This window comes from Aphelocoma coerulescens, chromosome 19 (assembly GCF_041296385.1).
Source record: "Aphelocoma coerulescens isolate FSJ_1873_10779 chromosome 19, UR_Acoe_1.0, whole genome shotgun sequence".
NCBI classification, from domain to species: Eukaryota; Metazoa; Chordata; class Aves; order Passeriformes; family Corvidae; genus Aphelocoma; species Aphelocoma coerulescens.
In genome coordinates this window covers 3879766-3907054 of record NC_091032.1, presented here as the reverse complement: position 1 = coordinate 3907054, position 27289 = coordinate 3879766, and the positions used below count along the sequence as shown (strand labels likewise).

Genomic DNA, 27289 nt, shown 5'->3' with positions numbered 1-27289 from the left:
GACCTCACTACACACTGATGCATTTGTGGAAACAGCAGTTAGAATTCTAACCAGAAGTGTTAGCTGAAGCTGACCTACAGAGGCAAAACTAACCATGTGCCATGAAATGAGGCAAGTTGGGAGGGACTTTTGGAGATCACTTGGTCCAAATTTGACTTAAGGCTGAGATAACTTCAAAATCAGGGGTTTGTCCAGTTAAGTTTGGATTATTTCCAGGAGTGCATATTTCACAGCCTGTGCAGAAGCTGTTGAAAGGCCTATTTTTTTTTCTTATAATTATGTGAAACTGCTTCAGGAAGCTCCGTGCCATTTGCTGTACAACTGATAAACAACTGTGCTTGGTGACACCACACAGCCAGGAACGAGCCCCCAAAATAAAGCAGAGCTGTGGGACCCTGCTATTGAATGCAAAACCTAAAGCTTGTGAATGTAGTGTCTGTCTGCAAGAAAAATTCATTGCTTCCTTGTTCTGCTGAACTTACTGTAAGATAACAATAATATGCTGAAACAGTAGCATGGCATAAGTTTACAGCAATGAGATACAATCTCTCTTGTGTAAGGGGAGGAAATTACAGCCTGCAATCACAATTTGTTCTCCTGACCTGGGAATCAAGTTCTTTCTCTTCCTTAAGGAAGGAATAACAAGGAAGGAATACTTGCTTCTTGTACCTGCTCACTCATTTTGACATAAAACATTGGTAACAGATTATTTCAGATGTTTAAAAAAGATTTCTCAGGTTCGAAGTTACTAAACAGAAGCTACTCAATGCCAAAATTCATTATTTCCCAATTGCTCCTGTTTGTAGAGATGTCCATACCAAACAGGGTAAGATGATCATATCTGTATCCACTGCCTTGGAACTCTGCTCCTCCAGCCTCAAGCGTTTGCTGGGCTGCCACTTCTGAGCCAGCGTCCGGATCCTCTCATCCGTTGTGATTACATCCCCATCAAACCTTAACAGAGGCCAAAGAAAATCAAAAATACACAAATGTGTTCCCAAAGTAATGCAAACTCAATTAGGGCAATTAAATGCAAATTAAATATTCCCACCTTCTGTTTTGGAAAGATTAAACTCTACCTATTTTTATCACGTTAACTTGTTCTAACAAGCCAAAGGATTTAAATGTTACAAAATCACTCATTTCTGTGAGAACATGGTGTCTCTGTGAGATGCTTTGAGTACCAGAAGCCACATGTGAGCTCTTGACTCTTCCTCAGTTCACAGAACTCAGAGCCATAGCAGCTCTTCATATGGGAGCTACCACATAAAGAAGAGCATGTGATGTGTTTCAGAAGATGGTGACTTGCTTCCATAAATCCAACTTAGCAGGAGTTTATTTCCTTACTTTTTTAAACATGAAAACCAAATCTTATCCTTGGAAGAATTGCTATTCAGCACCGAGAGGATTTTAGATTTTCACCCACCACTGTTCCTCTGCAGGACCCAGACTCTCCGTACCTCTTTTGAACTTCCAGGAAAAAAGAATCTGTTCTTTTCATCTGCAACTCATACATGGCTCGAAGAATATGGAGAGGTGCATTAAGTGCATCATGTGTCATCTGAGCAAGGAGCAAAAACAAATGAAAAAAAAAACCCAAACCGCATTAGAAGGGGAAAAGAAAGATGAGTTTCTTTAAGGATGAACTAGGCATTATTCTCCACTTTGTAAGCAGAGAATTAATGAACTTAATATCTGGATTAGCAATAATGAGAAGCAATTTAGCAGCACACTGTATAATGATCTTGTAGCATTCATTAGTAGGTCTATTTTATTTTCTTTAAAGAACGATGCATTGAAATCATAGACCCATATTCTGTAAATCTAGAAGAAAAACAACCATATGAACTACCAAATGTTTTATGCAACTAGCAAATATTCATTTACCCAAAAGAAGGTAAAGTAATTTAAATACCAAGAAGCATATTTTGGTGGCTTCATCCAGGCCCTCCAGAGGATCAAGTTTATTCTGCTCTAAATCAACAGGACCAACAACAGGCTGCTCCACATCTTGATCTTGTTCCCTGTCTTCCAGTTCAGTATCCTCCTGTTCAGCCAGGGAACTGATATCTTGCTTTGAGGAATACAGCATTATTGACAAAATCTACACAGAAAAAAGGTAGCATACAGTGTGAGAGCTGTAGGTATTATTAGTTTATTTGCAATCAGCATTTTAGAAGAACGTTATCAGACCTGGACAGTGCTTAACACACGCTATTTTACAAAGAAGCAACACCTAAAAAAAGAAAAAAACAACCCCCAAAAGACAAACCAAAACCATTTCCCACTTCACTAATGAGTTACACCTTCCATGCTGCTGCAAAGACAACTTCAGTGATTAGCTGAAAGTGCAAAGAAAGTTGAGAAAATGATTTTTTAACCATTTCAGTACATCAAAGATTTGAAGATTCCCAGACAAAAACAGAGCAAAGGTAACTATCACCAAAATGCCACAAATGCCCCTACATACCCTTCTCCTTTGAAAACAGCCCTTTGGCTCCAGCATAGTCCTAAATATGTATTAACACAACTCCTGCCTAAGATAAAACATAACTAATACTTGAACCACACTTACCTTTCAGCAATTAACAACTACTGTGAAAGAATATGCCCACATGTGCATTGATCTCCCCACCTGCACTGCAGCAAAACCTTGTGCAAATCATGCTTTTCATTGATATTATTTTCTAAATTGAAGAATGGAATTTTCAAGAACAATCTAAATAAAATCCATAAAACAATCTGAGTAGGTGAGTAAGTCTCATCTGCAATTTTTTTTCCAAATAAAATCAGATTAGTGGAAAACCATTTCCTGTTTCAAAGAATTTAGACTATTATCTACATGATTATGATGGGCAGAAGGAGGCAGATTTAGGGACACAGTTAAGTGAACATTTTTAAAATTAGAGATAATTAATTAATTAATTAATTAGAGATAATATTGAGTCTTTCTTCCCAGGAGGGCAGTGCACTGCTATAACCTTTAAGGCCACTGTGTGAAGCCTGATTTTTTACAAAATGTCACTTTTCTTACCTCCAAGTCTCGGAGAAGCCAAGTCTTACTGAAGCCAGTTCCTTTGCTACACTTCTTCACTAGAAGTTTGAGTAAACCAGACTGCAGAAAGGCAGCTTGGATCTCCTTAAATCCATGAATCTGCACATATAGACACACACACAAATAAAGAACTAAATAAGGAACAATGCATCATCACAGTGCCTGCAAGGCACACAGCCTCGGGTGAATTTCCTGCCCAGATGAACTACACGGGGAAACTTTTTCTTTCATTTCCCTAAAATAAAAATCCCCACTTCAAAACCCTTAGGGGTATCATCTCTGACATGCACAGAGTAGTAACTGAGTATCTGTTGTGATCTGACAGTCCAAAAAAAAAAAAATTTCCCCTTCAAATACTTCAGGAGTGAGAAGTGAACTTCACTCCATAAAACGTTCTCTCTACAAATTTCTTCCTGCACTCTCCTGAATGGCTGGCCCCCACAGAGGAGAAGCAAAACAGCTTCCACCAGCTCAGACTCACAAAAGCTATTTAAAGCCCAACATTTTCAGCTCCCTACAGACTGGGCATAAAGGGATCCAGCTGTGAGAGAAAAACCCTTGTGGTAATTCCCCAGTGTGCTCAGTCAATACCAAAGTTCCTGTAGCACAGGGTAGAACATCAGTCTTTATTTCTCTATCATATTTTATGTGCCAGGTACCTTCAGAGTTCTGTAAAGCCCCTTCAGAGCGAGTGACAAGACCCAAGTTGTTTCCACTGCCTCAGCATAGCTACTGTCCATGCTGGTCTGCAGGAGGTGGGTGGAGATGAGGACAAAGTGCTGCAGGTACTGTCTCAGCTGGGTCTGGGAATCACTGCCTTCCTGCCCACATTTCTGAATCAACTGATAGTCTTTCACTACAAGAGAGAGAAAATACAATTCACTTGGTTGACTTCAAAATGTTGTGGAGTCATCTCTTAGATATGAGTAGTAGATAATGCAGTAGTCATCTCTGAGACATGAGACATCCTTACATCAATTATGTTCTAATAAAGGTCTTATACAAAAATTATCTCAGATTCCCTGAACAGTCAAGAAAGTATTTCATTTTTCAGTTCAAGTTTCTTAACATCTATTCCCATGTCACTTCTGGCAACAACACATATTTTGCAGGTTAGCAGTACAGCATGCAAAGCAGCCCATGTTGTATTTTACAATTCAATGGGGGAAAATTCTGACCTGCAATTGATATGATGAAATAAATATTGCTGATCTTACTGTTTAAAATGTCAATAGTCAAACAAAAAGAAAAGCTTTTATATTCAAATCTTCCTTCAATATCAAAAAGCAGTTTAGTCTGTTGATTTTTCCAAATGTCTTTTACACAACTTCAGTAGTCAAATCTTAGGACAACCTTTGCTTTATTAACTTCACAATATTAGGTCATACAAAACAAAAAAGCCCTTGCTGCTAAAAATCCAACTGATTTGTTGTATATTAAATGTTTCACTTGGTCTCAAATTTTAGGGATAGCCATACAGTTTTTAAACTAGCAATTATTTTACAACATTAAGCACACGTTTGTAAAGGGTAAGACACAAGCAGTACACAAAACCAGAAACAACTGCTTCATCAAAAGCCTATTTCTGAGATTTCTCAGTTACCAGAATGGTCTCAACAGTTTTCTAAATCCTTTTCTGAATAAAGATAATTGAAATAATTACTGCAGAAGCTTCACAATTTGGCAGTGACTTGCAAGCAGAATTTGGTAACCTATGAGCAGAAACTCAGGCAACTTACTAATAATGGAATTCAAACTCTGCAGACCTGCACAGAGTGGTCTAGTTAACATTTGCTTTTGGGTATCCATAACAAACTGTAAGGAAATACTCTGTGATTCTCTGATAAAACAAAAATGTCACAGAACCTGTTTTTCTCTTTCGGGTTTTGATGTCTACAACCACTGCCCTGTTTTTCTCAGTGAAGTGCTTCAGGATGATCACGTTATGAGGCTCGTTAGCATTATCCATGTACACAGAACGAGTGCCCATACACAGCACCTGAAATGGCAGCAGAACTTCAGTTAGGATTTGGAACACTTATTTACAAATACACAGCCACGTCTTATATTGGTTATATTTGCTTATTCTTGGTATTGTATGTTTTAGCTGAGCCATTGCTTGCTGCCAGGTATTTGCTGATCTTTAGAAAATGGCAGTTCGAGTCTATAGAAGAAATGCCTACAACAACCAACTTCATGTTACATAGGCAATGTATCACTTATGAACATCAAGATGGAGAATGGATTGGTTTGCTTGTACAGAAGTCCTTTTTGATACTCAAACAAATGAAGCTGGTTTGCTTGTAGCAGTTATAAAGAAATGCCAGGCAAAACCAGCTCATTATTCCTCATTACACCGACGTTAATTGTGCATAAGTGGAAAGATGCAAACTCTGACACACACCAGGTTTTGAGAGCTTATAAAGGGTGTCCCCAATTGATGGAATCCTTAGTATTTAGAAAGAGACACCTAAAAACTTTAACCAATTTTGTTTCCTTTAAGACCAACGGGCCACTTACCTCAGGAAAGCCAACCAGCACCAACAAAGTGAAGATGTTGGTGTGCTTTAGCTGGAAGGGCAGCTGCTTAATGCAGTGGTCAGTGAAAGCAGCGATCACATCGTGCCACTGCGCAGAGGCGTTCAGAGAGCGAAGGATGTCAGCCATGGAGCTCGCCCAGTCCAGACCCACACGACTGCAAAGCAAGAGCAGGCTGCATTAGGAGGGCTGACTGCAGTCTTACCTGAAGCTATTTTTCCTCAAGACAGCGTATCACTGGTAATCTGGCACAGCTGCAGCTTTCAAATCATTACAGAAGTGTTTGTCTAAATACTTGAAGCTTTCATGCCAGCTGACACATGAATTCTGCTTTGTTTGCCATAGAGCATAAATACTACTCTGTTTTCTGAGAGCATTTACAGTCCCAAATCAAAGTGTGCCTGAACATTGCCACTGTTAATTCTCAATTTTAGTTTAGAATTCAGAAGTTTCTGTTTGCATGGCAGCAAGAGGTTTATTTCCCATGTATGTGACTACCTGCTTACTCTGTGGATCACACAAATAACCTACAGGGACTGGTCTCCTCCCACTAAAGTTAGTTTTTGAGAAAATCCTTTCCCTCAGCTTATGATCTGGATATTCTGCCTTTAAATTTCATATGCTTTTCTATTTGTTTATGAACCCCCCCCTGGAAAACACAGCTACAATAAAAAATAAGTCACATTTAACAGGTATGATATTAATCTCAGAATGCTTGAGCACTTTCTCAGGATCTTCAAAATCTGTCCCTCCCTGATGTTTCCAGTGCTATTTTGCTATAAAAAAACCCCTTCTCTCAAATACTCTCACACAGAAGGGCCACATCCAGAACTCACATCCAGCACTGGTGATAGTTACGTGACACACCCTCGTCCTCTCCCAAGTTACACAAGGGATTTGTAACTATGTGAGAGAATTAATGTCACACAAAAAATAAAGGACTGTATTTTTGGTTTTCCTTGTAGTTTCCAAACCTCACTTCCTCCTCCATGACATGCTGTGTAGGTAAGCACAGGAAATCAGGCCACTCTTCAGCAGCCAGCCTTCTTCTGGAAGGAAATTAAGATTCCCACTGCAACAAGGGCTGCAGATGGTAAGCTCCTCCATGACCAGGGTACAGGTTTAATTAGCTTTCTATTAAAAAGCCTCTATGCACAAGGCACACATGAAAATAACTGTTCAGCAGAGATTAACTAATTGGGTTAAAGTAAGAAGCACCTGTCTAAACACACAGCTCCCAGACTGAACAGAAGATGAGTTGTCTTCCATCCTTCTGGCACTGTAGACCCATCTCCTGGTACAAACAAATTATGTTTGGCTGAAAGGATTTTAGTCACAGCAGCATCCACTTCTGCAGGCATAAGCCTGAGGATTAACTGGCCCAGAAGTCCCAAGGTTAAATGATAAGTTTCATTCAGGTGGCCAGCATTTGAGATTACAACATGAAACATCAGTGGAAGTATTTGCTCCAGGTTGATCAGAGACATTGTGGAGCCCTGTGGAGAGAGAAAAATCTCAGTGAGGCAGGGAAAGAAAACAAGATTTTTAGTCAAAGTCAGCACATGCAAAAGCTTCTGTTCTAAAGGTGTTTCAAATGGGACAAAAGGAATGAGAGACTATGATCCTACTTTGGTTACTGGCCTGTTAGTGTGACCTGACGTGAAGCTAAACTGAAGATTTAAACTCTGCTGAACAGTTAAGACACTACCTCAGAGATACAAAAATTACCTTCCCTCTCCCCCACCCAGGAACAAGCCCTTACACTCCTTAGTGATGTCAATGTCTGATGACATTCTAATTCACAGTTCCTAACATGTAAGCAACAAGGGCCCATATCCCACATTTAATTCCTATGAATTTTATTTGTGTTATTTGTGCACCTAGAAAACCACCCAGATGGAAGTAAAAAGAACTAACTGATTTGAAAGGTGGTAACATAGCTGCCAGCAATCCCAGAATCCTCTTCTGAGAGCATTCAGCAAAAACTTGTTCCTGGCTCGGTATTAAAACCTTCTCTGTTGGCTTTTGGGCCAAATCCTCTGAGAGGGAGTCACCTGCTTTTAAATAAAAACAAAAGAAGAAAATCCCCTAAGTGACATTAAAAATAAAATAAATGATAGCTTAATTTTTATAAACCAAATCTAAAAATAAATAGAAATTATAAAAAGAAGTATTACAATTTGAAAATAAAGTCTTTATAAAAGCGTAGGGAAGAAGAAGGCAAAGAAATTTATACCATCTAGTAAAAACATATAAAGGAGGGTGCTACAGACAGATCCATTTAACTATCATAATTCTTACAATCCCAGTCTTTACCAGGATAACACAAATTCTGCTTCCAAGTGCATCAGAACACACAAATGTTGTGTTAGCCCAACAGGAATGATAATCTCTGTAGATGGATAAATATTTGTGGAAATCTACTCCAATTCCCAGACTCCTTTAAACCAACTGCAAGGCAGTTGTTCAAAGCAATGTCTGGCAGGTTTTCACAGAGCAGACAAACATTTGAAAATACACAAAACTGGATTAGGAATAAAAAGGACAGCTGTTTGTTTGCAGATGAATGGGTATTTCTGTAACAGGGAAAATGAAAAATCATTTTTTACCCGTTGGAGGAACATTCCTATCCACAGACAAGTCTGACTCTTGTCTCACAACAGCTTTCTTTGCAGAGATAGCTTTGATTTCAATTTCTTGTTTTCCTACTTTATCTTCTGGAGGAGACTGGATTTCCTTGTGAGTATCTCTTTTCCCCTAAAAATAAAACAAAAGTACTAAAAGATTAAAACAAAATTTAATACCTGCAGGAACAAACATGGAAAGAAGTCAGTCATCTGCACTTGACAAACATTTTCCTTTGAGTATCAAAACATTTTACTGAAGAATTTATTGATGTATTCATGTCTTAAGCTTCCATACAATTAAATTACGTTTTTTTATTTTGCTCATATCTCTCTGCATGAAATTATTACACTACAATAGTTTTGAACACTGTATAAAAGTGTAGGAAAGTCATTCTCCTACTTAACAGTGCTAACAACCAGGGGAAATGACAGCCCTTTCACAAAGAATGAGACATGCCCCTCTCCCCCAACACTTTTGTCAATCAGTTCAGAACAAGAAGTTTCTGATCAGCCAGATCTAATGAAAAAAACAACTGTCCCTTGCCCCTCAACTTTTACCTATAAATGAAATCATTACTATTCCTTATTTCAGTCCCCCATTCAGAATAGGTTGTTTGAACATCTGAAGATGCCTAATACCAGATCACATATCTGATATCAGTGGTTCTGGAAAGAACAGGTACTTACACTACGATGCACCAAAGAGCCTGTGCTGGATTTCTCATCTCTTCCCTTCCCTGCTTCATCACCAGGATGACTTTTTGGAGCACTGTCTGTGGGAGGACTGCCTGAAACAGTGTCATTCTCTGAGAAAGACTCATCTTCTGGTAACATGCAGAGGAGAGCTAAATTTTTCAGTCCTGGGAGCATGGAAGTTGTAAAAGTTATTTAGCTGTTGAGTGGTAAGACAGACAAAAAGCAGAACTGAAACACTTTAAAAGAGAACTGCAAACTTTTCACACACTTCTTTTGAACATTAACTCCATCAAAAACATGTTTTCCATCAGGCTCATATAATTATGTAGTTCCATTAAATACTAGTCATGGACAGGTGGTGACATCTTCCACCTCAAAGATGCCATTGGGGTAGAGGTCTTAATTTAAGAAAGCAGTAGAGTGTAAATTATGAATAGCAAATGAAATTTGTCTTATTTTTCAATCTTCTAACCTCTTGCACAATAGAACTGTATACTGTAAACAGATTAATTAATGAGTGTGCACAAGTATTTGGTGGTGTTATTTCAGCTGTATTAGATCTGCTCACAAAAACTACCAGCAAACTTATTTTAATTTTAGCCTAGAATTTTTGATACATTCACCATAGGTCCCAATTGTATCACCCTATTTTCTGTAGCAGATTTTTGTTCACAGAAACCTCAACTTCCAGACAAATGAACACCACTGCCAGAAATTTATACCACAAACACAGTTAAAAATCTCTTCGTAAGAGACGCAGAACAAAAAGGTTTTCCACCAAGTTGTTTGTTGTCCTTCAGCTGTCAGTGATACATTAGTAACAGAACATGAAGCTGTATTGACTGATCCCTTTACAACAGCTAAGATGGAAAAAAAAACAACCACAGACTTGCCAAGTTGTCTCCAATGTTTATGTAAGCATAAAATTAATTTTGTCAAGCACTCGATTTTCCATGTTCCAATGACCCTGAACGACACTTGTTCTACATTTGCTTTCTACATAAACAGTTATTCTCAGTGAAGTACACAGTAGCTTCCCCTTTCCTTTGGAAACTTTAAAGTGAGTAACCACAGACATTTCTGACCCTGGTAGAGAGCATTGTTCAGAGCAGGAGGAGCTGACTCACCTTTTCCGTGCTGTGCTTTCATCAGGCAGTCCCCAATGAGCTGAATGCACTGATGCTGCAGAACTCTGGCATGACTGAGGACCTGGGGATCCAGTTTCTCTCCTTCTACTTCCTCCCCATTTGCCAGATCTGCACTGTAGAGAGTCAAGGCAGCAAAGAGCAGCCAGGAATAATTGTGGACATAGGGCTGGATGAGGCGCTGCCGGTCGCTGATTCGGATGGTCACCATGGGATACACCGTGATGCTGTGGGTGGGCAAGTGGCTGGAAGGAGAAGGGACAACATTTAGGAATGCAGCTGGGTGTTTTGCTAACCAACATAGTCAGTCAGTCAACACAAAACACCTTCAACAGGAAACCACTTAAAACCCAACACTTTCCAGAGGTTCAAACTGTGGACCTGGTTTTTACGACCTCTGGTGTCAAGCACTGAAATTGTTTTCCACAGCAGTGATCATTTCTTCTATCCTGTCATACAGGACTGGTAACTCCTTCTGCAGCTTTCCTAGCCACATCCAGAAAACAATTGCTACCAAGTGACTTCAGAGGTTGAGGCAGGTTTCCAGACTTTTTTGCTGAACTGGTCCTATCTTTGTTTCCCCAAAGGACACCAAAGAGATGTTCTGATGTCAGACACGGCTTTATAGGAAGCACCATGAGAATGACTGATTGTATTTAGCTACTAAATATTGTCTTTCTGCCACGTGGGGGAAAGCAAATCACATTTTTAATACCTGTCAGAGTATTTCTTTGCATGATAGCATCCATAGCAAAGGTCAAAGTCATCGCACACATTGCAGTTCATTCTCCGACCTATGATAACTCCTTGGCAGTGATCACAGGCATATTCCATGTTCACCATTTCATGGTCATCCTCATGTCCTTCAGGTTTAACTCCACCTGTAAAGAAAGATTTCCCTGTAAAATCTGTTTGGGAAAGGACCTTTCCTAATTTCAAATTCACATACATATTAGGGAAAGAAAAGTTCAACATTTCTAAAGAAAAGTGTTTGACTTTATTTTGTGTATAATTTCCAAGATGCTACTTTGGTTTCAAATACAATGGGTTTTGAGGGGTGATTTAATGGTTCTTACCAAGGAAACAAGTTTTACACAGATCCATGTCATTGCACTGCAGGCAGCGGTAGCGATGCCACGGCGCAATTTCATCACAGCCATCACAGGATATGTCCACGTTTAACAGGTCACAGTAACGAGCAACAAACATGTGCATCTACAGCAATAAATCAACACAATTACTTGAGTATTATTTTCTGACTTTGAGAAAGCTTCAGACAGAAAGCAGAACATTTCCCCTGCCAAAAATGAAGGGGGATCTTTTAATCATTTTAGACTCTTGAAAGTCTACAGAGATCCAACTCATAAAAATTCATTATAAACCAGATTCCTTTCTCCCCTTTTGGCTTTTAGAGGTCTCTTATTTTTCCCTTCTGCAGATAAATATACAAAACATGAGGTCACCTTTCTCTGCTTCTCTGGCTCAGCTTGAGCTATCTTTTCATACCAGGTCTCAAACATTACATCCTGACATTCATCCATCCATTCACAGTTTTGCTTGTAGTCTGCAATTTCATCTTCTTCACTCCACTGACTAAAAGAAAAGCAAGCTTAAAATTAAGTTTGAATGCAATCAGGATTCCCTTTAATAAAGCTTTACTTTTTAATGAAGAACAAAGTGCTACAACATGCTAATAAAACCAGAATTGTGAGAGATCCCATTCACTTGGTTAATAAATGACCATATAGACAGCTGCTTCTTGCCTCTGTGACATGCTTTTAAATATATATGGGGACCATAATGCAAAAATCAGGAAAACCTACTCTTATAAAACAGCTTTTGGAATGCTGGCAGATCAGATTAGATGTTTTCAGTTTTTTTGGCCTTCACATTTGCTCATGTGCAAGTACAACTACTATAAAATTGCCACATGAAGGTGTTAAATGTTTTTAACATTCATCAAGGCAAGAAACAGCATTATCTACCTCCTGCTACGCTGCCAAACAAGCAAAGTGTTCCAGTAGTAATCAGGTTAAAGATAAAATTTCCATGGTTTTTGCACTAGCAAAAAAAAATTCAAATACTTCAGTTAAGCCACTGGATACTGGCCAAAACTGAGCCATACTTGTTAATAGCACACTTACTGCTTGTTCCAGCACCAAGTTCAGGAGCCTTTCTGGGTAAAATGGAATCAGTATTCAGTAGCATGTGAAAGCTGCACTCTTCCTGACTCACCTAATGACACTGTCATGGATACTGATGTTCTCCTGTGATGTTGTCATGAGGAGATGTGGCAGCTGGATCTCAACAAAGAAGGAAAGATCACTGGGCTCCCAGCTCATATCCAAGAGGTGGAGAAGAGCTGTCTGCACACAGGATAAGGCAGGAAGCAACGACCTAAATAAAAACAAAAGACATTAAAACATGACAGCTCTAAAGCTGACCTAAAGTTGACAGACCTAGAGCTGGAATTGTGTATGGGGAGGAAGGGCAGAAAAACCACTACACACTGATTTCAGGCTTTACTATGCATTAAAGTAACCCTGTGGCAGGAACTCAGGTTTATCAAAGTATTCAACTTACACAATTTAGCAAGTACAGACTACGGAATTTGAAATAAAGATGGTTTTCCTTCTGGATTCAGTTAAGATCAAGCTAATGCTGTTGCCTGAGCATTAGCAAGAGGGTTTGTCTCTGCAGTACAGCTTTTTTTTTTTTGTATTTGCAGGAATTTGTTCTCTTTGAAACCTTTCTGATAATTTCACTTGAAATTGAACAAAGTACTTGAAAGTTATTGTCAGAGAGACTGACACTACAGCCATAAAATTCTCATTTCTCTAGGACACCTGGCTGTAAATTCTCCAAATTCTAACCAGAATGTTACCAAAACATGAGTTTTAACATTAAAGCATGGCTGCAGAATTGCCATGTTTCTTGTGGCATTAGTCTTGCCCAAGTACTCCATGGCAAATTTGCTATTTCTAGTATTTTACTACTAAGCTTCAGCGATACACTGCAGAATTGTAACTACAAAATGCAATAAATTTATGGTGCTTTCCTTTATTCCTTTAGTAATAAAAAGCTAACTTGGCTTTTTTGATCACAAGATCAAGGCTCCTTATTTAGTTCTGTAAATAATGGAAAGTAGTCAAAATTAATTAAGGCTTTAGATGACAACAAATGACAAGGGAGGAGGAGTGGAGGAAGCAAAAAAAAAATTCACATAAATAAAGCAAGCAATGTACTGTACCTGTCATTAATTGTACTAAATCCCTTCACAGAATTTACCAGGAACAAAACAAGCTGATAGTAGGACTCTCGAATCTCTTTGTGTAGCTCAGCACCACAGCCTTCCAAGTTCCCAAAGTAGCTGCAAATTAAAGAGTTGGCTTAGTAGCCTAGAATTCACTGTGATGTTTTAGGTAGCATGACTTGTGCAAATTTTACAAACAGGCCCTTTTTAACCCCTCCCCAGAAGTGGGAAAGATGTTAGTTTTATTTAAGAACACAGTCTAGAAGTTTCAAACAAAACCAAAAGAATCCTGTACTAGGAATCAGAAGTGAAGAAACAAAACAGGCAAAGAGAATATTCTCATAGCACTAAGAAGAGAACATTCCTTTAAATTAAAAGGTTGCTTTATGAAAACCTAATCAAGATCTTAAAGGAAATCAGTGCATTGCAAGATGACCACAAAAGCTCCTGACAAGTGAAAAGCCAAGTGACAGAGTTCTGACAACACTGGCCAGACACAACATAGAAATTAGACCTAAACATGTTCATGGCATGAACAGCTGTGCAACTAAGTCCCACTTGAAATAATTATTAATTTTGGGTTTTTTTTTTTAATGAAGTACACAAGATATGCCTACTAGCCTGAAAACTAAACCTCAAGTCATATTTTCATTATCCACGTGGATTAAAAAGCAGAACTTTCTACTCTTGTCAATACACATGCCTGGAGGAACACAAGAACTCAGACAGTAAATCACATGGCTGAGATTTGCCTAAATAATTACTTACTTTGTAAAATCTTTCTGACAGGCTAGAAGTTCCAGGAGAAAAAGTACACAGGGTGGGTGAAAGCAGTGTGGCTGCCCAAGCGAGTCGAGGCACTGGCGGATGGTCTTGAGCACTTCCATAATACTCTGCCCTTGGGATTTTCTCAAAGCAAGAACCTTTAAAACACTGAAAGCAAAAAATGTAAGTGAAAACTTCAAAACACTGTGCTTAAAACAACAGATATAAATGACAATTCAAGAAGTGCTTGACTAATTACACAATTGCTTTGTATCTGAATTTCCAACTGTATTTCAGTGTATTAGTTGGAGTGAGTGACAAAGCTTTGAACAGAATCCAGCTCTTCCTGCACCACTCCATGTTTTAGAGCCCAAAACAGACAAGCTGAGAATTGGAAATCCCTCTTTTGATTTGCATTTCAGAATACCAGGTAATTTAATCAGAGATGCAACTCCTCTCTATTTGGATTGGTAAGAGTGATACACCACATCTTTGCTGTTCGTAGATAAAATGCAAAACACCTCTGCAAACACATCTTGGGAAGCAAGACAATAAATTGCCAAGTGACTGTTTTTTATACTCTGTTCTATGTGATGGAAGCAAATGAAATGAAATAGTACTCTCTGAGCCCCTACATGCTCGTGAATAACTGAAGTTTGATATGTTCATGTACAAAATATTCCACAATATTATCTTGCTGCTAAAATGCTTTAGCCCACCTGCAGAGGTGTGAAAACAAGCTTCTGCATAGTAGAACTGACATTTTCAATTTGTTTACCTTTCATGTGAAAGTGATTGATCCTTAATAAAGTCTAATATGTTCTTCAAAATAGGATATTTTTCCTTCACAGTAGGCACAGCTCTTGGCTCTTCCATTGATCTGAACGACAGCAGCCTCAGTCTTCCCCGGCCGAGCTGAGACTTCCGTGTAGGAGTGGAAGGAGGGGATGACACATCTTCTTGCTGTGAAACTGTATTTTCACCAGGCTTACTATGAAATACAGATACAGCTTCTGCTTGGTGGAGGTCTGGAATTTGTTTAACTTTCAGATCAGACTGTGATGTTTGACCCCCCTCTTTCGAAACAGGGTGAGTTCCTGCACTGGATGACACCGACTGTGCTGCCTGGAAGTCCATGTCCACAGCTGATCCTCGTCTTTGGCATTTATCACTCACATACTGCTGGGGATCATCCAGGTCTTGGGCTTCCAAACTGTCTGAGGCAGAATCTTTCGTCTTTGCTCTTATGGGCAAAAAATTCAGTAACAAAAGGCTCTTCTGCATACAGAGTTTTGCTGCAGCATAAAAATTGGAAGAGTTAAAATCATGACAATAGAACAACAAATTTGCTGTCTTATGTTTAGGAAGAAAGGGATTTATTTCTTCTCAGTCAAGACAGCTAGAAAATACTGGTTTTCTTATTATATTGATCATGATGCTATCAGTTGCTTAAGTTCAGATTTCCAAATGCTAAATCTGAATAATCACACTAAACCATATGAAGTACAGAGTAGTCAATGAAAACACATTTTGTTCTAATAACCATCAGCTGCTGTTCTAACATCAGTTAAATGTGGTAAGAATTATCTACAAAAACAGATGAACCTAAGTCCAGAACCAGGCGACCCAAGTGAGAGGTCACACCCTGAAGAATTTGCTCACTGTTTTCTGCAAAGAACAGCAGAACACAATCCCAGATAGTTAATCCAATGTACACTAGGTTATCTCAAGGTATGAAAAAATAACCCCAGTTGCTAACTTACCTTTCATAGCAAAAATAATGTCTTCAGCTTTACAAGGCAATGCTTTCCTAAGCTACCTGCAATGCTCCTACATACAAGGCAACACTCACCGAGAGTTTCTGGGTTCACCTCACTTGCTTCTGTGTTCTGCTTCTCCTCAGCATCATTTCCCCTCCCCATCAGGGATTTCTGCTTCATTTCCAACTGTAAACAGGATGTTAATATAGTTAAAATACGATTCCCTCTGTATATCTATACAACAAGGCAGGATGAAGACTGTAATGACTGAAAGAAATTTAATCTCAGGAATAGATGACAGTAGTTACTATTCCCAACCTCAGAGGAAACTGCCCAGGAGCCTAAAAGAGCAGTACCTGAACTGTCAGAGCAGGAACAGCCTCACCCCAAGCTGCTTGAGCTTTGTAGGCTGAAAGCATTGCCTGTCTCGTGACTTGATGTGCATCAGTCCTCCAAGGAAAAGAAGGCTTCTCCTTTACCCTCAGCACTCAGGAAAATATATACATCTAGTTATGAGATAGAGTTCTCCAAAAACATGTCACCTCACTAGCGAGCTCTGCCAGATGCAAACACCTGTCCTGCAATGGGTAAAGGCAATTACTCATCTTAACATGCATCTGAACCCATTGTAACTCTAGTACATCAACCTGCCAGGAATTCTTAGGCAGAAAAGAGGAGGGAGAAAGTCACAAGACAATAGAATGATGTTTAAGACACACTTCTTTCTATGATAGACCTCAAAAGAACTTCAAATGCAATGTAAAAATCTTTCTAATTTACAACATATGCTCTTGCTGAAACATACCACAAATTTAATTGATTTTCGGTCAAATTCAGTCCTAACTACTCATGATGACACATCTGGGGCTGAGGGGAGGAGGAGAGCGTAAGTATGCATTAAAACATTTAAGTCCAAAGTTTCAAAGTAAACCTATGCTCTTTCTAAGTGAAAACAGTTGACATAGAATAACTGAAGGAAAAATTGTTCCACCCTACTCCTTAACATTGCATTGTAAAGTACTAAATTAAATGACATTAACAGAGATCCTCCTGAGTGTTCTTACCATCCATATTCTAATGGAATCAGCCAGGGAATACACTTGTGCAAACTCATCACTCAAAGGCACCTTGCCTCCACTGTTGACTGGAAATGAGAGAAAGACGAGAGTCCTGTTTATTTACAGCTCCATTTTTATACAACTACTTAACTAAAATTATGCTACAGCCTTCTCTTCATCTCTTAGTCAATACTTGGAATTATACCTGTATGAAAAATAGAGAATAAGCCTGCCAACTTTCATCCTAAATACATGAACTGCACCTTGACTGATTTATTTACAAAGTTAATTTACGAGTATCTTTCCCATCTCTTCCCAAAATTGATGCTTAAAGCCATGGAAAATAAAATCCTTCCCTATGCATGCAATAACACTGATGTAAACTTATCAGAAAAATCAACAAATGCTTAGTATTAACCTAAAGCTCTATAGATGTATTTGTTTTCTCTACTGTTTTACACTATGAATTTCTGGAATGGACTTTCAATACCAATTTGCAAAAAGTAAAAATCTGACAAATCAGTTTCTATTCAAACTGGCTTGACAATGACTATGGAGAAAAAGACATTCAGTCTTCCCTCCTCCATTCTCCCTTTCTAATTTTTTTCCTGTATTTTTTTCAGCATCCCTTCTCCAAACTTCCCATAGCACAGGTGAACACGGGTTCTGAAATGAGTCTGCCCCAGCACAACCAGCAGATGAAGATAATGACAGAACAGTGGGATGGATTTCTTTAACACTCATTAATACTTGTCCAGTTTTCAATGTCACTCAGAAAATTAGCTCAATTGTCAGACATAGACAAAATGACTAAAGGCAGTAACCACATTAGTCATCAAGTCAGTCTTTGTGTCAGTCATTTTTACTCATAACTTTAGAGCTCAAAAATTGTTCAATCATTCTATGAAAATGTAAAATGTTTAGTGTCAAAATCATGACAAAAAGTGAAAAGCTTAAAATGAAATCCTTCAAAACCAAGTAACATCTTATTACCCAATACTTCAAACATATCAATAAACTTAATGGAAGGATGCTGTAAATCAAAAAGTTGTTTATTTTACCTACTGAAAAATACATAAACTATAATATAATGGCTAGTAAGTTAAAAGCAAAACATTACCTTCTATAAGAAAAAAAATGAAATATATATTTTGAGGATGGCAAGGTTGGTTTCCACTGAATGGTATTTTGGAAGATAATTCACACCTCCTCCAACACCAACAGTCAATAACAGAAGTTGTTGTTGGCTTTTTAGAAAAGGTACAATGTAGAAAATGATCCAAGAACCTCTAATAACTGGAGCCACATTGTTCTGAATTAAAGCCCCAGAGTACATCACTACTCTATTTAGGTATAGCTTTACAGAATTAGTAGCTTCTGATAGTTATTAATATTTTGCCAGTGCTCTGAAGACAAAAATATATGTTAATAAAAAATAAACACTCTACAGAAAAAGCTTACCTAGTCTGCCTAAATGATACCTTTATACAAAACATCTTCTTTAAATTGCCCCACTAAACTGATTTTTAAATGCTATAACCTCAGCTGTAAGAGAACCTTTTACAAACTTTAACTCTTCATTATTAAGATAGTCTAATAATATTAGAGTTACCATATTTTTGAAGCTTCTCAAATAAATCTGGAGTGAGATACACCAAAGCAGCAAATGTTGAGTTCACAGCTTGATCAACAGTAGAACCAGCAACTATATCTGTCTTTGGGGTCTGTTTTTTACATGCCTGTATAAGTCCTTTGAAAAGTTCAGATTTTTGCCCACTGAAGTCCTGGGCAGGATCTGATTTTGCAAAGTCGATAAGAAAGTTACGGCAGACGTCGTGGGGAGAGCTCCGAGCCTGCAGAGAAGGATACAACACATGAACTTCAACATTGGCTGAGAAAAAATGTAGCAATGAGCTGCAACCATCAGTCAACTTGCAGTTTATCCACTGCAGTTGAGCAAACTGATCAATGAAAGACATCCCTGCACAAGGTGGGGAGTGAATTAGATGCCCTTTGAAGGTCCCTCCAAACTATTTTAGGATTCCATGAAAATGGAAACTCATAAAGGGCACAGAACAACAGTTTCTTTCCTCCTTGATATTTGAATCCAACAGCACAAATGATGACAAAGATGACACAGCAGCACGTGCTTAAGGGCATTCACACTCCCTAAAGCCAAATGAACCCGTGTGATACACAGGGATTTCATGCCAAGGGAACACAAGCAGTGGGTAAGTACCTCTTTTTTGTCTTGGTGCTTGGTACTGTTTTGCCTGGTTCCCAGGAGTGCCTCAGGACACATCTGATGCCTGAAGACAGGTTTCCACAGAGGAGAATTAAGAACTGATGTTACTTTCAAAGGAGGCAAGTCTGCTTCACTACCTAATTCTGCAAGAAATTCAGAACAGACCCTTCAGTTATGAAAGAATTTTCTTCATTTTTACAGATTATTGAAAATAATAAATGTTAAACATCCAGTAGGGAAAAAACCTGAAACACAACAGAAAGTTAATGCAAATAGACTGAACAAGTAATTTAACAATGTTCTCTGTTTTTCTAACATGGTACAGAAAATTGATGTACCCTTTCATTAATGGCAGCATCGATATCTTATAGCAACAGTGTTACAATATGGAAGGATTTTAAACTGAACATTTTCACTGTATGAGAACTACAGAAATTTTCTAATTTAAAAGAGTTTAAAAGCTTTCTCTCCTACTAAAGACCTAAATTGTTATATGCAAGCATGCTCATATTAAGAAAGGAAGAAAATATTCTCAAACACTTCAATTAGTTCCTTGAATTCACAGGTAAATAGCTGTCTAATTTTCCATGGTAAGCATGGACCACCTGATTGGAGCAAGAACTCTTTAGCTTTATTTAATTTCTGTAAAGTGGTGCATGGATTTGGATTTAGGAAGCTAGAGAGAAGTGGTCTTGTTTTTAAATTAAAGAATAAACTTTTTTTTTTTTAATTTATTTTTTAAAGTTTATTTTACTTATCTTCACAGGCCCAGATCCTAAGTGTACTTAACTACTGGAATTAACTGAACTTAATTTGGGAATTCAAATTTCATTCAATACCAAATGCTCACGTGGAATATTTAGAATCACTTGTGTCCTAAGCTCTGTAATTTTTTCAGTTTGCTGGCCCCATATTCACACTCCCAATGTGAGGTGAATGACAGCACCAGGGAACAATTTTAGAAGGGAAAAAAAAAAAAGGCACATACTACTTCATAAACATCATTTATCTTAGTAGGATTACTTCCACGAGTCCACGTCTTCCACGGACTCACAACACAGCAAGTGTTCCACGTTCACGTGAGAGAAACACAAAAGGAACTTCATTTTCACAGGGGATTCTCAACATCAAGTCCTCGTAGCTCCTGTTTGCATGGAGCCCAGGTGTGAGAGGCACTCACCTCGCAGGGATTTGAGGGCCATGCTTCGGGAAGCCAAGCGCCCCATCAGCCGGGAGACGAGCAGCTGTAAATCCAAGCCCCAAGACACGGCAACGTCTGGGAGGCCGTAAGCAGTGACAGAGAACTTGTAGCCCCACTCATTATTACTGCTGTCAGAGTGAAAGAGAAACTGCAGCCGTGGGCCAGCCTTAAAGGTCACTTTCTACAGAGCAACAAAACAGTCATTTTGCCAAATGTACATGACAGGAAAACATTTCAGGGTAATGAATTCCCTTCAGCAACTCTGGGGTTTCATTATTATGTTCTGGCCATAACAGATCTAATTTCCCCCACCATCTCAATGAGAAACCCACAGTACTAAGCAGGTAAAATTTCTATCCAAGAGCTTAATGAGCAATTTTATATATGATTGAGCTTTAAAAGTCAGAGCCACAAAACAGAAGAGCAGATCCCATGTGAGGACAGAGCACAGCCCCAGGAAGGGCCACACTTGTTTTATGATATAAAAACTTGCAAGGGCAGAGCAAGTTTTGCCCATTTTAGCAGTTAAACATGATTATTCCTTTTCACTTTAACTGATTGTTCTTTTGATAACAGGAGCAAAGAGGGATTCTTTACTCATTCACTCCTTTTATTTGCAGCATTTCAGACTTTCTTCCCCATCTCCTCCCCTCCACCTAAGAAACCTAATAAACACACCCATGCACAAAAGCACACATCCTTTTACATAAAACGTTTCCACAGGAATCATAAGGACTTCCAAAGACTGGATAAATAATCTGGTTCAGAACTCTAAAGGTGCTCACCTTAGGCCACTTCTCAGTGCCAACCTTTGTATCGTAACGAGTTTTTGCCCCTCTGGCATCAGTAAACTCCAGGTAATCATACCTGTGAAAATTGCAATTCATTACTTCCAAATTTACTTTTCAAGTTTTGGGGGAGAATGTTTTTGCTTTTGGATTTTCACAAGTGCACCCTGTCGCTTCTTTCTGAACCACACCGTCATGTGACTGCTAAGGAATTTATTTCATGTTTCAATGCAGAAGTCCCAGCAAACACAGATCTGCTGTCCTGCAGGACTTTGGAATTGGTAATGTGGGCCAAATCCAACATCTGGCAAATGCTTTAACTAAGCAGTAGCCTGATGTGTTACCAAGAGAAACCAAGCCAATAGAAAGAGGGCAAAATAAATACCACGAGCACAAACTGTGGTGGTCACAGCATAATTATAAAACAGATCAAGGCAAAAGGAAGCAAAATTCATATGGAACAGCATGTCTGTAAATTTGCCAGGAGAGGTAGCTTTTAGCACAAGGTCATTCAAAAATACATATTGTGTACTGCTCTGGACAATGAAGAAATTGAAATGGCATGTGTGGAGTGCACATTGAAACATGAATTGCCCCTCTGCAAACAGACACTGGAATTCAACACAGCACAAGACTAAATTACCTCCTTTCAGTTTCACATTTTTCATCAAATTCCACCTCAAAGTAAGTTGCCCCATGACACAGGAAGACTGAGACCTCATGGCAATTATTTTCATAGTTATGAGGTGATTCCATTGTCCAGGTTCGCAATACTACAGGCTGCTCCTGCTGCCAGCTCTCCATGTCCATCTGTACAACAAAAATGCATTCTTAGATACAAAGGCAAGAAAAAGATAAATTGCCACACTAGATTTTTGTGTCTATAATTTCAAGTTGCCAGGTGTGCATACAAATGGCATTTAAAAGGCTACAGCATTGATTTACTCTGAAACTAGTTCTGAAGACATCCTTTGTAATCATAATTAGGAAGCACTTCTAAAGCAAAACCCACCCAGTCTACTGCAGGAGGAGACTCAGGAGGAGACTGTCTCACCCACAAGTGAGTACAAGTCTCCAGTCATGACAAAAAGAGAGTCTGGATGACTAATGCAGATTTAAACATCTACCCTACAGACATACAGACTTATTTGCATCACCACAAGCAGTGAAGCTAAAAATGTTAAGCATATACTATTTTTAATTTGTTTTCCTCTTCACCCTCAGAATCCCCTCCTTCCTATCTACCTTCCAGGCTGCTCATTCCAGTTGCACTGTCTGATCACTTTGCCCATCTCCCATATCAGTAGATATGTTTCTAGTACTTCACTCAACATTTCACTACACATCCCACACTTTTAGAAGCTTTCCAGCTCTTTTCCAATGCTCACCAACAGAATCACCCGAGTTTTCTATGTCTTTCTTGCAATTTTGCTTTTGTTTCACTGTGTTTAATGTGCCCGTGCCTTTAGTTACCTTATGAGGTTCATTACAAAGGCTTTTCAGTGGTTCTATCAAAGTGCTGAATCCCTGTAGCAGAGTACAGTATGGAATGTCTAAAGTGCAAAAATCCAACAAGAAGATGACCTAGGAGCAAACACAGGTGTCATGAAAATGCCAGAGTCACAGCCATGCCACCCAGGAACAGGAGAAAATCCCACTGTTCACTTACCAGCTGACGAGTTGCCATAGCAAAGACAGAGCTACTTATTTTTTCTACTATTGTTTTGCCACTATATTGAGATAAGAGTGATTGCAAAATTGTTCTGATATTTGACAGGAACTGGCCCACATCTAAAGAGAAAAAAAAAAAATCCTTAATAGCCACCTTAAGGATTTGCTCCCACAACCATGACTTTATGAAACATTAGGTGCATGATGATGTGCACAAGGACAAATACAGCAGGAAAGGATCTGCTGCCCCCAAGGCAGCAACACCCAACACTTCAGAGGAAGTTTTCTCTGATACTTCTATTGTGGAAACAAGTCATGCTTATCAACAATATCACAGAAAAAATGAGTGATGAGTAATTTCATCAAACACCCCAGAATTGTTTCAACAAGCTCCATGTATCCAGCAGCCTCCATACACAGCTAAGAAAGGCAGCTGAAGTAACAAGTGAGGGTAGGAATTTTTAGCTACAGCCGTACTCAATTTTTAAATGTAAGACAGGAACACAGCAAATGTATTTATATACAAATAACATAAATATGATGTAATTTTACATAAAATTACACCTTTGTTAAGTATTTGGCCCAATTAACTACTCAACAACTGAGCTGCTGCATTAAAGAAAACTAACAATCCCCCCCCAAAAAAAACCAACAAAACACCCCTTAGGTGTACCCAGCTTCTTAAGCAAGTTCCTTTCTTCTTGCTATTACAACCATCTAGGAAAACATATATCACCACATAGGAGTTTACCAAAATAAGGGATGCTAAGACATTAGAATATTCAAATGGAAGTCTGTAACTATTTGTTGTTTGGGGTTTTTTTCAGTATCTGGCCCCCAAAACTTACTGAAACGCTTTCTGAAGATTCTCCCAGTATAAGATTATCAGTACAACTAAAACTCCAAGTTGCTTAATATGCCTACTAATTACTTCCTAGAGAGATTAGAAAAGCTATGACATTTCTGAGTATGCCTCAGGCAACCTTTGGTGATCCCTAATTATACCACAATCTGCAAAATCCCATTTTAAAGTCCTGTATTGCGCCACACTGAATTCTGTATTCAATCCCAGCACTTACAGTTTTTAAGTATTTCTACTGCAAGATCCTTGGCTGAATTATCAGTGCCTTTAAGCTGCAGATAGCACCAGGAAAGGAGGCTGCCCTGAACAGACCAGAATAAGGAAGACAAGACTGTGCCACTCTCTTGCTGTGCAACATCCAGCATCATCATTTCACACTGAAAAATAAGGAACACTTATGAATGTAATGGAGCCTCTTCTGCTGCAGCATGACACACAGTATGCACCAAGTAAACTGGGATGGACACAATCATCCCACTCACCCCAGAAAAAGATGAAATGCAAATGACAAGCAGCATGTAACACCATGTAGCAAGTGATGTGCTTTGTTTTGATATATCACAATTTTAAATAGGAACAGCTACATATGAGTCACTCAATGTTCTCAGCAGAGTTTTTCTGCATATGTAAATAACCCTCCTCCATTTCCACCTCCCTTAGTGACATGCCCAATCCTATCCTCTCAAAATGGAATGATTCCTTCTGTAGCCCAGTGTCTCTCCATAGAGTCTTTTCAATGCTATGGAAAAACACCACATCTTACACATTTCCTACTGGAAAAATATTATTCATTTCCTACTCTACTATTATGAAATGTTAATGCTTAAATGAAAACACTCAACTGATTGGAAAAGCTAATCCTACTGACTCACACAGCCATGAGCAATTGCATCCAGAAGGACAGGGAAGCTGATTCCTTAGCATCCATGGCAGGCAAGCAGCTTGTGCTTGAGTGCCTACAAAACTCATGACAAAGAAGCAGGAGCAGTGCAAAGCCAGTTACCTCTCTTGCTGCCACAAGCAGAAGGGTGTCCATGACTGATAACACTTCACTTATGTCAAAATTTGCAGAAACTCCTTTCTCTGGTAACAGTAAGAGTCCACCTGGATCTTGATCACTACAAAACAAAGTTATTCTTACTAACCAACAACAAGAAGTTCCAAACAGTTCCCAACCAGAAATTTAGTATTTTTTGTGTCAAATCTGTAGAGATCCTACAGTACAATTACTATGAAAATCAAGAGTTTGTGTTCTGATGACTCCAGACTAATTAAATCAGTACCAACCATCAGCATTGGCAAACAATCACTTAAAAAATTGGAAGGCAGCCTAGGAGAAGCCTAAGAGCAATACACTGTGATTTCAGCACCAACCTTGGCCAGTGCTTTATAGAGCTATTCAGTTAATAAAAATATTGAGTAGCAGTATGTCCTTTCTAAACAACATTAGTTGATTACTTCAGAGAATTATTGTTTAGGGGAATAACATTTCTAAAAATGATTAAATACATGCTTATTAACAAATGTGGGGTATCAGACAAACATTTTCAATTTCAGGACCCCTTACCTGAAGTGGGTACACAAAGATCTGAAGGCAAGATGTACAGATTGCTTATGTTCTTGCTCTGTGATGTTTTTCTAGAAAAGGAAAAAGATTTAGTTTTATGATACATTCTGTTTTCCTCCTCTGTGACAAAGAATTCTAATTTCTGTGTTCTGTTATTCATTTTTGGTAAGAAAGGCAGGGTTAGTTCCTCTTTCTTTGAATAAGCTGCAGAGAGAAAAGGGGAAGGGTAAAAAGAAGCAAAGAAAAAAAAAAAGGTTTTTACTTGAATGGGACAAAGTATGTATTATTTGAGAATAACAACTCAGATTTGTCCTCTTTTCTGCATAAAGAAAGCAGGTACTAAACAAACAATTTCTCATTTAATGTTTACCATCATGGTGAAGAGCTGGTGTCGCCTGGTCTGTCTATCTGGGAAAAAAACTGCTGCTCCACTGAGTAAGGTGTTCTTAACTTCCTCTTTCAGCATTTTCATTGGCATGAAGTTACTGTCCCCCATATCCACTACTGCTCATACAAAAAGGAAACAAAATTACAAGTTCTAATTAATACCCCATCTAATATGTTAGAGGCATAACTGAATTAAATGTTAGTCTGCACAACGTCAAGCCCTTGCAATCCCATTATACACACAGAAAATGAGGGGAAACTTTTTAACTTATAGCAAGAAAGATTTATATTAAGAAAGAATATATTTATTCACCAAGTAAATGAATTCCAGCAAGATTATAACTTGACACCCAACAAAACTAATAGAATTTTCAAGATGTGACAGATTCTATATAAAGTGTTTTCCCTCTAGCTCGCTTTGCAGGAGACTCTTCAAATTACACTTGAACAGAGAGTGTGCCACCCTACTTCCCAAGAAATCTAATGTGTAATTCCCATTCCCTTCACTGGCTCCAGAATCCTCCCTGTGTTCCTGTAAATGTCACAGTCTACTCATGAGCTCATTTATACTGATATGCAGTGTCAGAAATAAATTAACCCCAGTAATGTTATAGTCAAAGGGTCACATTCCCTGATGGTACAAGCAGGTGACATGTTCAAAAGTTTTCTACTGCAGCTGTTTCCAGACCACATTGCCAGAAAGTCTGTAAAACCTTCCTTTGAGCCAAGGAAAGTTTCTAGTGAGGGACTAATTACAGCACACACTGACCTGAAGGAGAAACAAAGGAACAGGAGCTGACTTGGCCTCTAGGAATGAATATCTTTTCCCAAACTTTAACAGACAAAACAGTCAGTATACACTGACTAAAAATTACCTTCACACAAATGTCTATAAAGCTCTTCTGCAGCTTCTGTGTGACCAGCTGTTTTGCTCTGAGGAGTTTCTTGAGGTTTAGCAGTTTTATTATCTCCAGTAAGTACAGAGAAGCAGCTCTGGAGAAGCTGCAACAGCAGTGTTTGAGCAAAGATACATTCCTCCCTTGGGCTGTAACAAGATATATAACAAACAGAAGCAAAAACTAGAAAAGCAGCTCTTTTGCACCAAATAAATATTGCTATGAAAGTCACCATTTCAGATAGATAAAAACCACTGAGTGGAGAGACATAGCCAAAGGAAGTGTAGCTACCAGCTAAATTAATCTACAGCTCGAGCTTCTACATAACTTTATAGTTAAAAGTCCATATGGCAGCAGTAGGGAAATGTTATTTATGTAAATGATGTAGTTTAGGAAGAACAAACTGCTGTAACTAAACAAAGCATATTTTATTTATACACACTGATTAGTGCCTCAGCAGACACAAAAGAAGTGACTTACTTTTGGTGCAGTTTATTGTAAAAATTCCAGAACAGCTGTAAATCAAGGCCTGTGAAATCTAAAAATGACTTGTATTTTAATCCACTCTCCTTCTGCTGAACCTTAAAAAGACAAAGAAAATGCAGGATTGGAAAATTAACTCTATACAGAACACATTTATAAAACATAAATCCCTGAGCACTGGGCTTAAAGGAAAGCACAGCCAGTTTTCCCCTAAATTTGCAGCTAACATGAATTCCAGTTTCTTTCATGGATGTTCTGGTGTCTAAATGTGACAGTTCATGCTGAAACCTTG

At 38.5% G+C, this 27289-nt stretch overlaps 1 protein-coding gene across 3 annotated transcripts in view; it reads right to left on the bottom strand.

Annotated features, from left to right (window-relative positions):
• Nucleotides 1-27289, bottom strand: part of ZZEF1 (zinc finger ZZ-type and EF-hand domain containing 1) — a 56738-nt gene that overhangs the window by 11383 nt on the left and 18066 nt on the right. For 2 of the 3 annotated variants that reach the window (XM_069033053.1, XM_069033055.1), the window contains exons 14-47: nt 26995-27095; nt 26494-26663; nt 25602-25735; nt 25232-25302; nt 24668-24782; nt 23882-24041; nt 22801-22922; nt 22605-22715; nt 21775-21941; nt 21129-21210; nt 20323-20524; nt 19137-19285; nt 18510-18750; nt 16904-16983; nt 15932-16025; nt 14858-15374; nt 14083-14247; nt 13312-13431; nt 12297-12458; nt 11525-11654; nt 11138-11276; nt 10777-10942; nt 10044-10306; nt 8908-9080; nt 8203-8350; nt 7511-7650; nt 6812-7089; nt 5576-5750; nt 4922-5054; nt 3715-3911; nt 3035-3154; nt 1916-2104; nt 1461-1561; nt 819-954 (exon numbers count right to left, since the gene is read on the bottom strand). In XM_069033053.1, coding sequence (XP_068889154.1) covers nt 819-954; nt 1461-1561; nt 1916-2104; nt 3035-3154; nt 3715-3911; nt 4922-5054; nt 5576-5750; nt 6812-7089; nt 7511-7650; nt 8203-8350; nt 8908-9080; nt 10044-10306; nt 10777-10942; nt 11138-11276; nt 11525-11654; nt 12297-12458; nt 13312-13431; nt 14083-14247; nt 14858-15374; nt 15932-16025; nt 16904-16983; nt 18510-18750; nt 19137-19285; nt 20323-20524; nt 21129-21210; nt 21775-21941; nt 22605-22715; nt 22801-22922; nt 23882-24041; nt 24668-24782; nt 25232-25302; nt 25602-25735; nt 26494-26663; nt 26995-27095 — 5451 coding nt within the window. The remainder of the gene's footprint in view (nt 1-818; nt 955-1460; nt 1562-1915; nt 2105-3034; nt 3155-3714; nt 3912-4921; nt 5055-5575; nt 5751-6811; nt 7090-7510; nt 7651-8202; nt 8351-8907; nt 9081-10043; nt 10307-10776; nt 10943-11137; nt 11277-11524; nt 11655-12296; nt 12459-13311; nt 13432-14082; nt 14248-14857; nt 15375-15931; nt 16026-16903; nt 16984-18509; nt 18751-19136; nt 19286-20322; nt 20525-21128; nt 21211-21774; nt 21942-22604; nt 22716-22800; nt 22923-23881; nt 24042-24667; nt 24783-25231; nt 25303-25601; nt 25736-26493; nt 26664-26994; nt 27096-27289) is intronic. The other variant, XM_069033054.1, reaches the window with a different exon arrangement.